The 15864-nt window shown below is 41.8% G+C and overlaps 1 protein-coding gene across 2 annotated transcripts in view; it reads left to right on the top strand.

Annotated features, from left to right (window-relative positions):
* The window catches only part of PLOD2 (procollagen-lysine,2-oxoglutarate 5-dioxygenase 2), a 47843-nt gene that overhangs the window by 1974 nt on the left and 30005 nt on the right, over window positions 1–15864 (top strand). For both annotated transcript variants that reach the window (XM_041414427.1, XM_041414428.1), the window contains exons 2-3: window positions 13066–13157; window positions 14599–14735. In XM_041414427.1, coding sequence (XP_041270361.1) covers window positions 13066–13157; window positions 14599–14735 — 229 coding nt within the window. The remainder of the gene's footprint in view (window positions 1–13065; window positions 13158–14598; window positions 14736–15864) is intronic.

Here is a 15864-nt window from a genome sequence, read left to right on the forward strand (position 1 = left end):
AGCAACCTGAATTGTAGCAATCTCTGCTGAACTGAAACCACTCAGAGTAGTTTCTTGACCTCAGACACTGCCTGCTGTGTTACTTGTTTTTATTCCAGTTTTAACCCTTAAATGTTTTCCCTAGGTCTCTTCTGTATTACTTGAAGAAGTAATACACTAAACAGACCTTATGGTGCCTCTATTTCTAGAAATCTGTTTTTCAATTTCTAGTCTCTTGATACTTCGTAAAATTCAGTGTAAAACAGCCGGTGAAGGCACAATTTACATGTCAGTTTCTACTGCAGTCCATTAGTGTTGCTTACTTGCAACAAAAGCTCTAACAAGGCTGTCTGGAACCGCCTGCTAAGCTGCATCTTTATTTCTTAATAAGACCTTCCTCAGAAAGGCTTGGAAAAGTGATTTTGGAAGAGCTGCCTGTTGCACAGCACTGCTTACAGGGAGCAATCAGTGCGGCCCTGTGGCAAAGCGTGTTTGCAGAAATCCCTCTGCGCTCCTTCCTTGGCAGCAGGGTTATGTTTCAGGCAGTCACAGAGAAGAGCACTGTTGAGCTCTGAAACACTGGCTCCTGTGTGCTGGAGATGCAAAAGTTTCTGTGTTAAAACATCAGCGCTGAAATATTTTCGTTGCACCACGCTTGCTGCTTGCAGATTGCTTATTGTGACGCACAGAAAGTCAGTGGAAACGACATTTGTGATTGTATGAGGCAGACACTCTCTTGGCAGCAGATGTAAATGATGTTCTCACCTAGGATGTTTTATCAATCAGCTGTTTGCATGGAAAATGACTTTGCAGCCTTTGAGTCTGTGCCCCACAGCGGCTGTGGCGGCTGGGCCGGAGCCGCGCTGAGGCGTTGGGGCCCAGGTTGTGATGGTGGCCCTCAGGCAGGGGTTGAAGTGGGCCCCATGGTTTGTTGCTGTCTCTGTGCCCTCCCAAAGCAGGAGGGGTGGCTTGAGGTGCTCCAGCAGTGTGGGTGGCTTCCCAGAGCAGCTGGGCTGGGAGGGGTGGCAGCTCAGCTGGCTGTGGGGCACCAAGCCACTGGACTCTCCTCCACCGCAGTGTCCCTCAAGTACTGCTCACAGACGATTCAAGCAGTAATTGCTGGCTGGTGTAACTCTGCGGGGACTCGCTTTGAGGTACAGCGTGTTCTGCTGCCATTTCTGTTAATTTGGGCTCAGCCTAAGTGGTCTGAGTGACAGCGATCGATAGGCCTTTCCTTCTGGGTCACCTGTGGTGCCCAGACAAGAAAATTTAGACATTCAACCATCCTGACATACTTATTGGAAGCACTGACAGACTCGGCATGCTTGGGGAAGGAGAGGCCATAAGCTCAGCTCTCTGTCTCTTGCCTTTTTACTGGTGCTACTTCTGTCTCCTCTTGTCACCACAGTACCTAAAACTGCTACATAAACCTGTCTTGTGGAAAAACCTCCTCCAGATCTCTTGGGAGTTTTGTACCCTTTTTGTGAGGGCTGTATTGAAAAGCTGCTTCTTGGAGGAGAAGGGGAAAAGCAGAGGGTGATGAAGCCAGAACTGGCTGTGCAGTAGGCAGTGCTTGGGTTACCTGTCTAGGGCACATCATGCAGGTACCATCGGTGTGCACCACTTAGATGGAAATTACGTACTCATAGAGATACCTTTAGCTTCCAGCTTTGAAATAAATAGTGAATGACAAATGAAACATTGTGTAGTGAGAAGTGTGAGTGTTTGGAAGTTAAAAATAGGCAAACATTGTGGTAGAGGTGCAGAGCAGTGAAATTGTGCTTTCATCATGTATTTTTTCCTGGAAAATACTCATCCTTGAAGACACCCAAGGTTTGCAGTCTGAATTCTCTGTAGCACTTGGGTTAGAGGCTGCACAATGCCAGTCTCTTTGGCAAAAAGCAAACAAAACCGACCTAAAAAACCCTGTAGATTTATTTGGTCAGACTTTTCTTTCTTGTCAAAGATGAAGGTAATGATTAAGTAATAATTAAAACCACAGGGTTGGATGTGTCATTACTTTGCTCTGATATACAGTGGGGTTACTGCAACTTTGATTGTAAAATGCATTTTCAGTTAAAGCAAGGAGAAGTAAAGCAGTTGTGACCTTTATCATCAGCACTGGATGCTGTAAATTGCACTGAAGGGGCACAGTGGAATGACCACTGTATTTATCTGAGCCAGGGGGGTGGTTTGTGTGAAATGTATTTCTGTCAAGGATCTAAACTAACATTATTTCTCAGGGTTTTCTTTAGCTTGCTGGCATGTTCTGGGGAATCATAATTTATGCGCAAGTCTTTAGATTTTTCTTTCACTGCTGCTTACATAAACATAAGTGACTTTGTCTTTTCATGGGGAAGTGTTTAGTTTGTATGTTGAATTAGTACTATTGCATTGTCTAATCAAAAGCAGTATCTTTCCATTTGTGTAGAGCTGCCAGTCTGAATTACAAATTAATTGACATGCTGTTTAAGTGAATTCCCTTGTCATGGGGAGTAAGCATGCTTGCAGTAAGGGCATTTTTGTTTTAGTTTATAATGTTATTTTTTTATACTTTTTGAGAGACCAGTTGCAAACAGGTTGGAAAGGGAAGAATATTTTTGATCCCTCTTAATTTGGACAGTAGCAGGGTTCTCTTCAGCACAAAATAGAGCTTTACCAAACAGATTAGCAGCAGGTTTGTGTCTCTCGTGTGGTAATGTAGCTGTAGAGAATAAATGACACTTAACTGTCAATACATGCTTGCAAGCACAGCCTGACTCTAGAAGTAGCTTTAGGATTAATAGAACTGTTTCTCGGTTTTTTCCTTAAGATGAGTTTGATTTTAAAAATATGGATTACACTGATGATAAGGAGACTAAATATATAAAGTCGCAGTTTTATCCTAGATATCTGTTTTTGTAAGGAAAGAGCAAGTATGTTTTTAAAGCTGCAGTATTTGTAATTAATGGAGACATACTGTAAAGAAACAAAGACAAAAAAAGCCAAACAAAAGTAGCCTTGCCATTTAAGTGCCACTCCTCTGAGAATGGATTCCGTACCTATAGTTCTGTGTTAATGTGCTGAATTAGCCCATTCTTGCTGAAATCAGCTGTGTGTCTGATAGCATTGCTCTTTTAATTTTTTTTAAAGTAAAAAGAGGTTGATTAGTTTTGTAATTCACATAAAACTTTAATACAGTGTTTTTGTAAGCATTTAACTTCTGCCTTACTTCACTGTAAAGCCATTGTGTTGGATCAGAACCAGGCCCATAACTTTAATACCTGAAGCTGTTGGGTGAAATGTATGATGTTAAAAATGTCTTTAAATATACATCATACATGCCATGTCGTGGTGTCTTGTGTCACAAGTAGGACAGAATTTTTATTTCACGATTTGAAGGACTGAGTTGTACAGGACAGGGCACAAGTGTGGAGTTTGAATTTCTTGTTCACACAGAGAAGGGAACTTCAAAAAGTGTGGGTTTTTTATTTTATTTATTTCTGGGGTAGTGTCACTGTGTGTGAAGAATTTTATGTGTCCAGTGTTTGGACACAGGGCCAGATGCGAAGCTGTAGGGCAGCTTTTTCAAATGAACTGACTGATCTGGGTGGTAGCATCTGCTTACAGCATGAACCACAGTGCAGGCACGAAGGACAGCTGTGGGTCTTCAGGATGGCCCCACTTCCAGCTCAATTCCTCTTTTTTTCCTTTTTTTAAAGACTGGTTGAAGGAGAAACTATTATTGCAAATCTTAACTGCTGAGTTTCATTGGTGGATTGATTAACTGTCCAAAGATTGACTTCAGCAATGGCTGGTGCTGTGTGCAACTGCTCCTGTTTAAACAGCTGGGTTTGTTAAACAGCAGCCCAAGAAGGAACATGCTCCTCTGCAGATACATATTTATGAGAGAGACAAGAGAGGGCAAGGTTGCAAAAGGCAGAAGCTGAGTAAACTTTCTCACTTAGCCAGCTGATGCTAATTGTGTCCTGCTCTCAGCTGCACGGCCCTGATGACAGTTTATAGCGGGGCTGTCCAAGCCGCGTGTTCAGGCAAGACACAGCCTGTGCCATGACTCCATCCACTCCCTCGCAAGATGTTTGTGGTTTCATTTCTATTCGGGCACCCATAAACAGCTGCAACCTGATCTGTTCCCCATTTGTCAGGAAGTTAGGCAGCTAGGAGTTCCTTCATGCATGGCAATGATGTCATTTACAAACAGTCGATCTTAATTTTTTTCTCAGTTTGGGAACTAAGGAACACATCTTATCTTTGCTTTGCTGCAGAATAGCTGACTCAGTATGCAGAGTCTCATCCAAGTCCTGAAGCTGATGGAAAAGCGCTTTACTGCTGCTTGTATTTGGCTTTGTTTAACTATGAAAACAAGGAAATCTTGCATTAGAGTGAGTGCAGGCCTGAGCACTGGCCAGTGCTGCACTCAGGGCTGACGTGCGTGATTGATGAGTGCACATACAGTTCTTAATGAGCTCTTGTTGACTATATATTCAATACTACTGAATTAAAAGAAACTAAGTTAAGACCTGGGACATAATCAGCTTTCAAATGTTTCCTGAAATCAGTTGTATATTGGCAGTTTCTGCTAACCTTTGAAAGTGTGTGTAGGTATGGATAAACATACACAGAGCTGTGATTTGTGTGCCATAAATGTTTATTTGATTGGTTTTGAACTGGCTCTGTTCAACATTTGGTCATTTTAATGTAACTGTTTTAGCTGCTGTATTGGTGTGGCATCAGAAATAATGTGATAAAAACCAGTAATGAGCAGCAGCTCTGTACACTTGTCATTTGAGTCAGTCTGCATGGAAGAGGAAAATGCCTGTTCACACCACTGTGGGCTGTGAATTAAAGCCTGAGGGAATTTAAGTTTGTAGAAAAAAAAAAAGGAAAAAAAAAAAAAGTAGTGTCCTGTCCAGGGGCTGTGTGTTAGCAAGTGCTAATCTAACATAGATTCTCTACTGTGAGAAAATTGAGAGCAGCTCCTGCTTAGTGCAAGGATGTGTTTTTGCTCACTCAGCTTCTCTGTTCCTGTAAAACACAGGAGAAGAGAGAACCCTGTAACAGGCAGCACATACTATGGCTGAGGAAGTTGCAACTATTTGAAACTGGGAAATGATGCTTTGTACATTTCTTTCTCTAGAGAGCTCCTGAAAACTTCTTGCCTTTATTAAGTCTATTTCCCTGGTTTGGGACAGTGTTGGCAGCTTCACTTAGTGCAAGGTTGTGTTTTTGCTCTCTCAGCTTCTCTGTTCCTGTAAAACCCAGTAGAAGAGAGAACCCTGTAGCAGGCAGCACGTACTATGGCTGAGGAAATTGCAACAGTGCCAGCTATTTGAAACTGGGAAATGATACTTTGTACATTTCTTTCCCTAGAGAGCTCCTGAGAGCTTCTTGCCTTTATTAAGTCTATTTCCCTGGTTTGGGACAGTGTTGGCAGCTTCAATGCCAGTAGCTATTGCTCAGTAACCTCAGCAAGGTTTACAGATAACGTGGAAGAGCACAGGCTGGATTATCCATAGGCAGCCCATACATTGAGTGATCCTGATAAATGCCAATAATAATCATATATGCCAATTGTGGTTATATACTCTTTGCAACGGCTTAAAAACAGAAGTACCTTAGAAGAACCTCATAAGTTTTTGGAAATTACAAAAGTAATGTTTGTGTTACTGTCTGTATGTTGCAGTAAGAGCTGTATGCACAGAAGTGCAGTGATTAAAGGGAGGTTTGTCATACAGAGGAAAACAGATCAAACTGAGGTCTGTACATTAAGGTCAGTTTCTTCAAATTCTGGCCTTTAAAGGCATTGGTTCTTAGAAAACCTTCTCTCTCACACAAAAATTGTGTTGGTATAGAAAATCAGTATGTACCAGGTGTTTGGCAGTCCATGACTGCTCTTAACTTGCTATCTGTTAATTCTAATTTTATTGTTTATTTTAACTTGTACCACTTTCTGATCTTTCATGAGCTTTTCAAGCATATTTTGTTTCCCATCCGAAGATAGTTTTTAGCATCAATCCAACCATACTACTGAACTGCAGAGAATCCAATCTTATTATGTGATCATGGCTATGGTTAGTGGGACTTTGAAAGCAGTCTGCCTCTTGGGGAAGCAGTGAAGTGTGGGATGAGTGGAGGCATGCAGCAGTGTTCTGTGCAGAGCAGAAGATCACTGCAGTGTATAAAGATCAGATTAAAAAAACTTCAGGACTCTCAAGTATGAAGTAGTATTGTTTTATGCCCCAGTCATCTTTCCCCCTCCTGCAGTGTAATGCACATTTATTTCCTGAGAAAAGAAGATGACCATGTTTGCTATTTCAGCACATTGTTCTGTTTCTAAAGAATCCTAGGGGGGAAAATAAACAGCTGTCGGATGGCTCTGTCTTTTCTCTCTTTATGCCAGAAGTTTTATTTGACCAGAAACTCTTCTGTTGGCTTACTACTTTATTTGAGCTTGTGTATGTCATAAGCTCTCACTGGATGTGTATACATATATATATACACACAGATACAGTTTGTGTTTTTCTCATTGTGTACTTAAGATCTTTGCTGCTGGATTACAGTAACCACGCATATGTCTGTAGGTATAACTTATAATCATGGTTACACTGTATATGATGGGTTTTTTCCTTCTCCAGCCATTTGACATCTTTTCAGAGTATGTGGATTTTCAAATATTTTGACACAGAATCTTAAGTTTAGGCAATAACTCCTATGCATAGTGGAAAATCCAAATTCCTTTTTGTGAAGTCTTATATTGCCTTTGTCAGTGATAAGTGTAAGATTGTGTTGTACTAGAAGACCTGGATTTTGAAAGTGTTCTATGGTATTTTAGCTGTCTTAGGGGTTCTTGGGATTTTGAGCAAACAATCTGAGTCCATATAAATAGGGAAGTTGCTGTTGGCACCACTGGTCATTCTCTAGTTGTCTACAGAGCTTCAGCTTGCCATGAAAGCATGTGGAAGAATTGGGTTTTGTGCTCTTAAAGTTCGACAATTGGAATCCTTGCTGAAAAGAGTTTTTCAATTGTGTTGAGCTTTAGTGCATTTCTCCAGTGACAGAGAAGCATGCTTCTATGAGGTGTCAAGGCATGCTGAATCAAGTCTGTGCTTTGCTTGGAGCTTGTTTGGGGTTTTTTCCTTCCTTTTTTTTCTTTTTCTTTTTTTGTTTGTTTTTGTGGGAAACTTTATCCTGTTGGTTTCCCACATTACCAGAGATTCAGGAGACATAGTAGATAATTACACAGCTTTATCAATGAGCTTGGATGCATCCATGTGCTTCTTCCAGGTATTTATCTGGCCTATGCTTTAGTACTACCAGACCTTTCTTTTCCTTTTGGTGTGGGTTTTTTTTTCCTTAAATCCACAGTATTCCTAGTATCCTTCCAGTTTCTAAGCTTTTTCTGTGATATCTCGAAACTCATTTATTAGCTTGCTGTTAATTTATTTCGTGTATTGTAATAACTGACTTAGGGTATCAATCTTTCCATTAAATGAGCAATCATTCCTGTGTTGAGCAGCTCAGGGTGGGATGTAATCTGCAAACAGGAAAGTAAGCTGTTCTATGTAGAATATGGATAAAAATGTAATACAAGTACCAAACATCATTTGTTTACCATTATAAGCCACTGGTTTTAAAGATAGAGATAGATTTTAATGTCATAATGTGATACCATGAACAGATATCCTTTGATCTTCCAGCTCACTTCTACTCCAGAGAAGTCTGTAGTATTTGAATCCAAGAACTAAATGTCAGCTTCCTTGTGGCTGAGAGCAATATCCTCAGTTTTGGCTGCTCTGGAGCTACTATACCAGTGCCCACAACCCCTGGTAGAAATTATGTAGTAATCTCTGAGAGTCTTCACTCAAGATAAATAAGAACCATGTGGGTGTGTGAGGAATGGCTGTAGTTCTTTGCATGCTTCTTTGCCAGGATACAAGGAGAAAGGTCACCGCTACTTAAAGCGGTCCTGCCACGCCAATTCCTGGCTTAGACCTTGCCAGGCGATTCACTGAAGGCAAAGCCTCTGGTTTATTGATCTTCTTTCTGAAAATAAATATTTATTGTGCAGTCAGGTCCCTGAAGGTAGCAGCAAAAAAAGACTGGAAGTGTGGATTGTTTCGATAAACTTTCACTCGATTTCCTAAAAAGCTGCATGTCCTTTGTGTGCAGTGTTGTTTTCTTTCACAACTTGTGAGCTAGAGGGTTTCTAATCTGCATGTAAAAATGAATTCTGTTAGTCACTGGATATACTTTTCTTGGCTAAACTCTTGCCCTCTCGGGCTTGTTTTCAAAACAGAGCAGCTGTTTTGTGGGTGTAACTATCGGAAATCTGTCTGACACAATTTCGTCCTAGTAACCGAACACATACCTGGCATGGAGCTCCTGGGAGATTTTTTTTCATGCCTTCCTGTTGAACTTCAGCATAGGGTTTACATTTCCTTTTTATACACACTGACTTGTGGAAATAAATGCCAAGCTCAGCAATCCCCTGGGTGAGTGCCAAGGTGCCTCTGGCAGGCTGTGTGCGGGGGAGCTGCCAGCCCGTACCCTCTGAGGCATCTCAGCACCCTGCGAGTGGGAAGCAGGGGGACCACCTGCCGTGCTCGTGGTCTCATGGAAGTTTGCACTTTGAGGATGCTGTTCCTGTTGGAAGATACTCCCAAGATTGTATTTGTCCCAGTGTGGGGTGGATAGTCAGGGCTGAACTGCAGAGCTGAAGCCTGTAAGATCACACAGCAGAGCTCCTTGGGGTGCACCCCTCGATGCTGAAGCAGGAATGGTGTCTAGCTGCAGCTGGAATTCCTTGTGGGGGTTTTGCAGTGCTCTCACTGGGGAGTACCAGGCTGCATGGCAGCTTGGGGTCTGAGTAGTTGCAGACATCCTTCCACTGCTGTGCCTGGAAGGATGCTGCTGGGGGCACTGGTGCAGCCCTGAACCTCTCCTCCCACTGGGCATCCTGAGGCCAAACCTGCTCTGTTCCACTGCTGTGCCTGGGTCCTCAAGGATGCTGCTGGGGGCACTCACTCAGCCCCTCCGTGCAGGGAGGGCGCTGGTGCAGCCCTGAACCTCTGCACCCACAGGGCATCCTGAGGCCAAACCTGCTCTGTGCCCAGGGACTGTGGGTGGCAGCAGCTGAAATAGCTGAGTGCATCCTGAAATGGAAATGACACTTGGATAAACTTACTGCCTTGGGAATGTTGTGCTTCACATTGACTCCTGTGAGATCATGAAAGTCACTTTGTATCCATGTTGCTATGCACAACTGAGATAAGTGTTCCAAGAAATTGTTGTACCTAAATGTCGTAAGCAAGGAGTAGATTTTTTCGAAGTGAATGAAGTTGAAAAGTTGAAAAGAAATTAGCAGAGGCATTTAGTGGTCAGAAGCATTCTCTTCACTCACTTCCACTGGAAGAAACAAACATCTCCCATGCTACATTTAGTGGAAATCTGCCAGTGAAACTGTTCAAGTTGTCACATTTAAATATAATCACAGCAACCTACAGGAACTAGGTTAATATTTGTATTAGCTGGAGGAGAATGGTTCTGCTTTCCTCATTTAGTTAATAATACCCTCTATAATGTGCCAAGGTAACTATCATTTACTGCAGTTTCCATTGTCTCTCTATTTATACTATATACACAATAAAAGCATGTTTCTTTGCTCTTTGGTCAGACACAGCTTAAAAAAAACCCAAACCACCACAAAAACCAAACAAACCAAAACAAAAGAAGCCCCATTAGAATAATCTAGAAAGAAACTCTAAGGGGACTCAAATGCTGTAATTACAGTTCTGCTGCACTTAAAAAAGTGATTTAAGTATTACCTGCACATAAAAGTCAGTGGTGCAACAAAGACATAAAATAAAGCCTCTTCAACTTCTTCAAGTCTAATTAAAAAAACAAGACCTTGGGTAAACGTGTTAAAAAGAAAACATTTCCCATGTAAATAGTACCTTTAAAATAGCTTTCTTTTGTTCTGTGGCTGTTTGCAAACCCCAGTCTGGCAGCCTATTTAGATTACTTCATTGTCTGTTGGTGCACTGCAGGCTCTTTCACCATTTCATATCAGTATAAACTGTATTATTTGCCTGCTCAGCTTTCTTCATTTTGTGTAGTTCAGGTTGAAATCCCTTATGATTTGGCACATTATTCTCTTTCCTCCTGTTCTACAAAAGTCAAGTAACATACCAGACTCCATAGTGAATCTTCAAATACATGAATAATGTGTATTCCATTAAGAGAGAGTAACAATATCCCATAAAGAACAGTGGATTTTTTTTTGCTTGCCAAACTGTACTTGTATGTTAGTTTAAACTTTCTTTGACTTAGTAACTGTGGAAGGAATCTGATACAGCCCACATTCTGTCATTTACATCATGTTGTCAAGTACAGATTTCTTTGCTGTTAGCATTTCCTAGCAATGTGTAGGTGTGAAATATGCCTTCTTCAAACCAAATTCCATGGTTATAGTCAGTGATCTGGTCACCTAGGAAACTTTTTATAATGGATCCAGTTGGCTTGATGATGCAATTCTGGTATGATCAGATTTTTCCAGTTCCCTTTAACTTGAAAATGTAGTGCTTGAACAAAAAGTAGTCTTAATTTCCTTCACAGAGGAAAACCCTCCTCTGCCTTCAGTTCTGTTTTAGTCACAGTCTAAGATACAATGGTATTTATTAATTTTGTGGTGATTTCAGTAGAATTACTTGAAATTGCACGATCTTTGTAATGAACTGTTTGGAAGGTATTGAGCCATTATTGCTCTGTTTCTGTCTCTTTTTGAACACATTGCATTGTGAGGTCCTCCTGTCCTTTTGAGATGTATTTGGAGGATTTTCTTCTGATTCTTTGCTGCAAAAGTCTGCTAGCACTTAAGCGGGGGGGGAAGGTGGAGCAAATAATGTTCCAAATCTGGATTTCCAAAATTTTTGGATGTTCAAGTTGAGTTGATGGAAGAATTTACAATATTTCCAGTTTCTTCTTTGTTAATAATGTTCCAAATCTGGCTTTCCAAAATTTTTTGGATGTTCGAGTTGATGGAAGAATTTACAATATTTCCAGTTTCTTCTTTGTTACTTATTGTGTTGCTGGAGTGTCAGTCTGATTTGGTAGAGTCAGCAGTTAAAATTGTCTCTAGGAATTTTGAGGAAAAAGATTGTGTCTTGCCCCACTGTTCACAGACATGCCTCCCAGAACTCCCCACACAAGGGAAAAAAAAAGAAAGCAATAGCAGGATGTGAGAGATGTCCACAAATTTGTGTGTAGTGGGGAGGGCAGGTAGAGATTAAATCTGTAGCTGAGGAACTTGGGCAGTGTCAGATAAAATGGCACGAGCCCTGCTCAAGGCACAGGTTGGTTTTGGTGGTGTGGGTGCTGGGCACAGGATGCTGTCACTGCTTAAAGGTTTCACCTGTTCAAGGAGTGTCTGGGGAACAGCAAGGTCACAAAGCAGATCAAGTGTTCTGCAATTTGCAGAAACATCACCTGAGTCAGGAACACCCTTAAACTGAGACCAGTAGCAAGAGCAGAGAAAGTGTCACGTGTGCTTGCCTTGTCCCTGCTCTACCCCATGTACACCAGTGGAGCTGCTGGTGGATGGAGCAGCCAGACCACTGTCAGACCTGGCAGGATGCTCTGGAGGTGAGCAGGGCTGAGTCTGAGCTGTATTTCAGTGGAAACATGAGTGCCACCTGGGGCTGGTGCAGAGTTTGTCTCCTGTGGGTACTTCAGACAGACTTGAATTTCATTAGAACAGGGTGTTTTATGCTGCTCTACAAACTATGTGTGTATTCTGACAGGTATTTCTGCCTGAGTCAGTACACTTGAAGTATTGGCTGCAGAGCATTGCATGAGTGAGTTGCAAGGTGCATTTCTTCTACAACGTGGGAACTGGGTCATCATCTTTTGTGTTAGCTTTTGCTGGTTTCACATGAAACAAAATGGGAAGTGGCAAGTGGTTTGAATACACTCAGGATGATGTCCTGGATGTCTGAGGGCTACTAAACCCATGGTGGTGGACAAGGCTGAAGAGTTAATAGGAATGTTTTCCATAGCAGACACTTCTTGCATATTTTACTGGATTAAGGAGGGTAAAACCAGAAGATGTTTTTTTGGCAAGTAATGCAGTAACAGACACTCTGTCTGGAATACTCATAGGTAATTAATTTTATTTTATTGTAAGGATTGATCTCATGGGCTCTGGTTAGAGCACAACTATTGCTTAAACTTGGCTAAATTGGGGAAGCTGCAATGTACTCTGACATGTAGGCTGGTTTGATTAAATACTTGACTTTAGATAGGGATAAAACCTTCTCATAGCTTCAAATTATTTAGTTTCATTATGCAGCATATTACATAGGGTTCTAAATGTTGTTCAGTAGTTTAATTGGGAAGCTATTTAGTGGAAATGCATGACCCCATTTGAACTGTGTTAAAAGCTCTGGAATGTGAGGAGGAAATTGGTTACATGGTCACTTGCCTGTGTGCAATAAGAGGGCAAAATTAGCGGTGCTGTAATGTACCTATGCTCTGAATAAAAAAATCAACCAAGCAAACTCCTTGCTCTTTTGTCTCTGACCAAGGACATAAAAGCACTAAACTCTATTGGGGGACTGGTTTCATTGGTTGGGTTTTTTGACTTTTTTTTCATTAAGTGTATGCACTGTTGGCTTTCAGGGGAGCTACTGGGGTTGGGTGAAGTTCTCTTACCACCACTCATTTCTGTGGTAAGAGGTAACAGGATTAGCTCAGACTGAAAAGTAGTAATTTTTTTTTGTTTTGAAGATTTCTTCTTGTCCAGTAATCACACTGTCTTTGTTTTTGTGTCTTGAACTAGTTGTTTACAGAATAGATAGACTTATTTGCTTTGTCTTCCCGAGGATAATTTTAAATACAGCACCTTAGCCATAGCAGTTGTTGTTTGATAATATCTCACTCCTATACTGTGGTAGCATATTTGCCTCATCTCTTTGAATGAGATGCAGAAAGTTGTAGAGCCTCCTGAGCTAGTGCTGTTGTTCATTGCATTTTGTCACAAACTATGCCCTGAAAGCATATTAATATATGTTCTTTCCTTTTCTTCCTCAGATAAACTTCTAGTCTTTACTGTAGCAACTAAAGAAACTGATGGTTTTCACCGTTTCATGCGAACTGCAAAGCATTTCAACTACACAGTAAAGGTATTGTGTGCTTTGTACCAAAGATTTGTGCTGTCCATGCTGTAAAACAGAGCCAGTAAATGGTAGCTGACCTTGCCTTAGCTTCATTGTGTGCTGGGACAGAGGGAAACAACAGCAGAGCTGGGGGGCAGGAAGGGCACTTGCTGCTCTCCCTGTTGCTTACTGCTGATGCCCCTCTGAACCACCATGGCAGGGAGGTGCTTCCACTGCCTTAGGAGCTGCTTTAGGGGTTTGTAGCTGTCATGGTCAGCATCCTCCTCACTCACAGGCTCTGGCACATTTTATCTCAGAGCCTTGTTTTTCAGTGTGGCTGATTTTGTTTGTTTGAACACTTCTGGGAGCTGTACTCAAGGCTTTGGATCTTTTTCCTTAAGCAAGGCTGGAGCACTGCTGCAAGGAAGGAGGGAGGCTCACAACTGAACATTTCCATGTATTTCCCAGGAGCCTGTAATTTCTGAGAGGACAATGTGTTTCTATCATTCTTTGCAGCCTTTTCTGCCTTGTTCCATGCCTCTGTATGTCACGTACTTTGGTTGGCCTCTGCATGACCTTGGGAAAAAGGGAGGGCACTAACCTTCTAAACTTGCCTCACAAATTGGTTCTGCCAAGAGAAAATCTGGGAATTCAGATGCCGTTATGAAATTTTTCTTTCTTACCACAGTGCTTGCACTATAAATAGGAAATTATTTGGGTCTTTGACTTTTATCACTGAATTTAGAGGACTGAGAGAGCCTTTCTTAATATGATAAAGCTGTACTAGAGCACCTGAGCAGCCTGAGCTCTGGATATGTCTTTTAGCTTTGCAGATTTGTCCAAAACATCATGCAATGTAGTTCTTCCAGGCTTTATATGTTCCAAAAACCTTATGTTCAAAACACGTAAAGAGCTTTTTTTTTCCTTTCTTTTTTTTGGCATGTAATCTGCTATAGTTCTTGGCTGAGGAGGAGTTTTATGTTTAACTCAATTTTAGCAGTGAGCTGTGTACTGGGAAACCTATCCTTTCCTTTTTTTACAAAAAACTTTCAAATTGAATTAGTTATACCTTGATCCACAAGGTCTTTTGTGCCTCCTGTTCCTAAAGGGATATTATTGAATTTTGAAAGTCTCATTCAGAATGTTTTTCTAATACAAATTTTGAAAGAATCCTTGGCTTTTTTTTTCCTATTTTTTTTTCTGAAGAAGACACATTTGAGCAAATGGCAGTAGCAGGCAATTGCTTGATTCTTATTTGGTTAAGAAATGTCTCATGCTTTTGCAGTGATGTCATTGTGCTGAATGTTGCTTCAGACATGGAAAACCTACAATGGTGGAAGTGCTGGCTTGCTATGCTTTAATGTGTTACTTCTGCTTTAGCATCTGTTTTCAATAAGGATCTGCTTTGAAAAAGCCTCATGGGTTTGGGTACTAGCAAAAAGTGCTTTTTTTTGCTGTCTTACTCCAGGTTCTTGGAAAAGGTGAAGAATGGAAAGGTGGTGAGCTGCCCAACTCTATTGGCGGAGGGCAGAAAGTTCGACTGCTGAAAGAGGGCATTGAAAGCTATGCTGATCAAGAGGACTTGGTTGTACTGTTTGTGGAATGGTGAGCAAACCTGGCTTCTTGTCTTTGTTTTCCTTTGGGTAGACATGCAAAAGTATGAATTTTTTCAGCTGCTGTGACACGCTGAAAGTTGCATGATGCTTTTGTTCTTCACAGTTTTATTTTGAGAGTTGGCGTCTTTTTTTCTTCATTCATAAAAATAGTGGATTGCTTTTGGAGCAGTTGTTACTTTTTAACAGATTTACAGATGTAAGAGTTGTTCATAGTTCTGCTGCCTCGAGGGGGTAAAAAAATGTTGCTGGGAGCTGACAGGCTTTTAGGCAAGCATTTGTCCTTTCCCTGTTCAGCTGCAGTGAGAGCAGGATGTGGCTGCAGGCGGGGAGTGTGGATGGGAGTGGGAGCAAAAGCAGCTCCAGAAAGAAAGTGTCCAGTAGGGACCAGAGGCATAACCTTGTTCCATGAAGTAACAGTGATATGGAGGAAGCTGGAAAATGGCTCCCTGAGGAAAGCATTTAACAGGAGAACGTGTTAGAGAGCTGAAACAAGAGTCTTGGTGTCAGATGCAGCCTGGTGCCTGCGCTCTGTGTGGTGGAAGCACAGAGAGACAGTGCTGCTGCAGGTGCCAGATTGTAGCTCATAGCACAGCTATGCTTGAACATCCTCCCTGCAGGCCAGATAGGCTTCTCCTGTCACAGAGAGCACAGACCTCAAATGTATTCAAAACACTTTCTCTGCTGTTTCCCTGTTCCTTTTCTTTTCCTCTTTTTTTCCTCCTGTGCCAGCAGCATGATCAGAGTAGCTCAGAATCCAGCTTGCAGCAGACACCAGGCTCTTCCATGCTCATGTTAACCAGAGCAGGGTCACAGCTCTGAAATAATCACTGCAGAGAAGGCATGGGACCAGGCCTGGAATCAGGGACGGGAAGCTCCAGTGGCTGACAGGCAGCCTTGGAGAGGGGTAGCTGAGTGTGAGCTTGGAGAGAGGCATGGATGAGGTCACCCATGCTGCTGTTACCACGTCATGGTGGAATGTCTGCTCCAGAGTACTCTTTCAGCTTTTAACCTGCTTTATTTATTTAAATTTGGCAGTTGAAGAAACTTAGGGGCACTTTTTCAAGGCAGGAGCTTGGCAGGATTTGGATCATCACAAGGCAAAGTGGCTAGACACTGGC

This window comes from Onychostruthus taczanowskii, unplaced genomic scaffold, assembly GCF_017590055.1.
Source record: "Onychostruthus taczanowskii isolate IOZ18803 unplaced genomic scaffold, ASM1759005v1 scaffold45, whole genome shotgun sequence".
Taxonomy (NCBI): Eukaryota; Metazoa; Chordata; class Aves; order Passeriformes; family Passeridae; genus Onychostruthus; species Onychostruthus taczanowskii.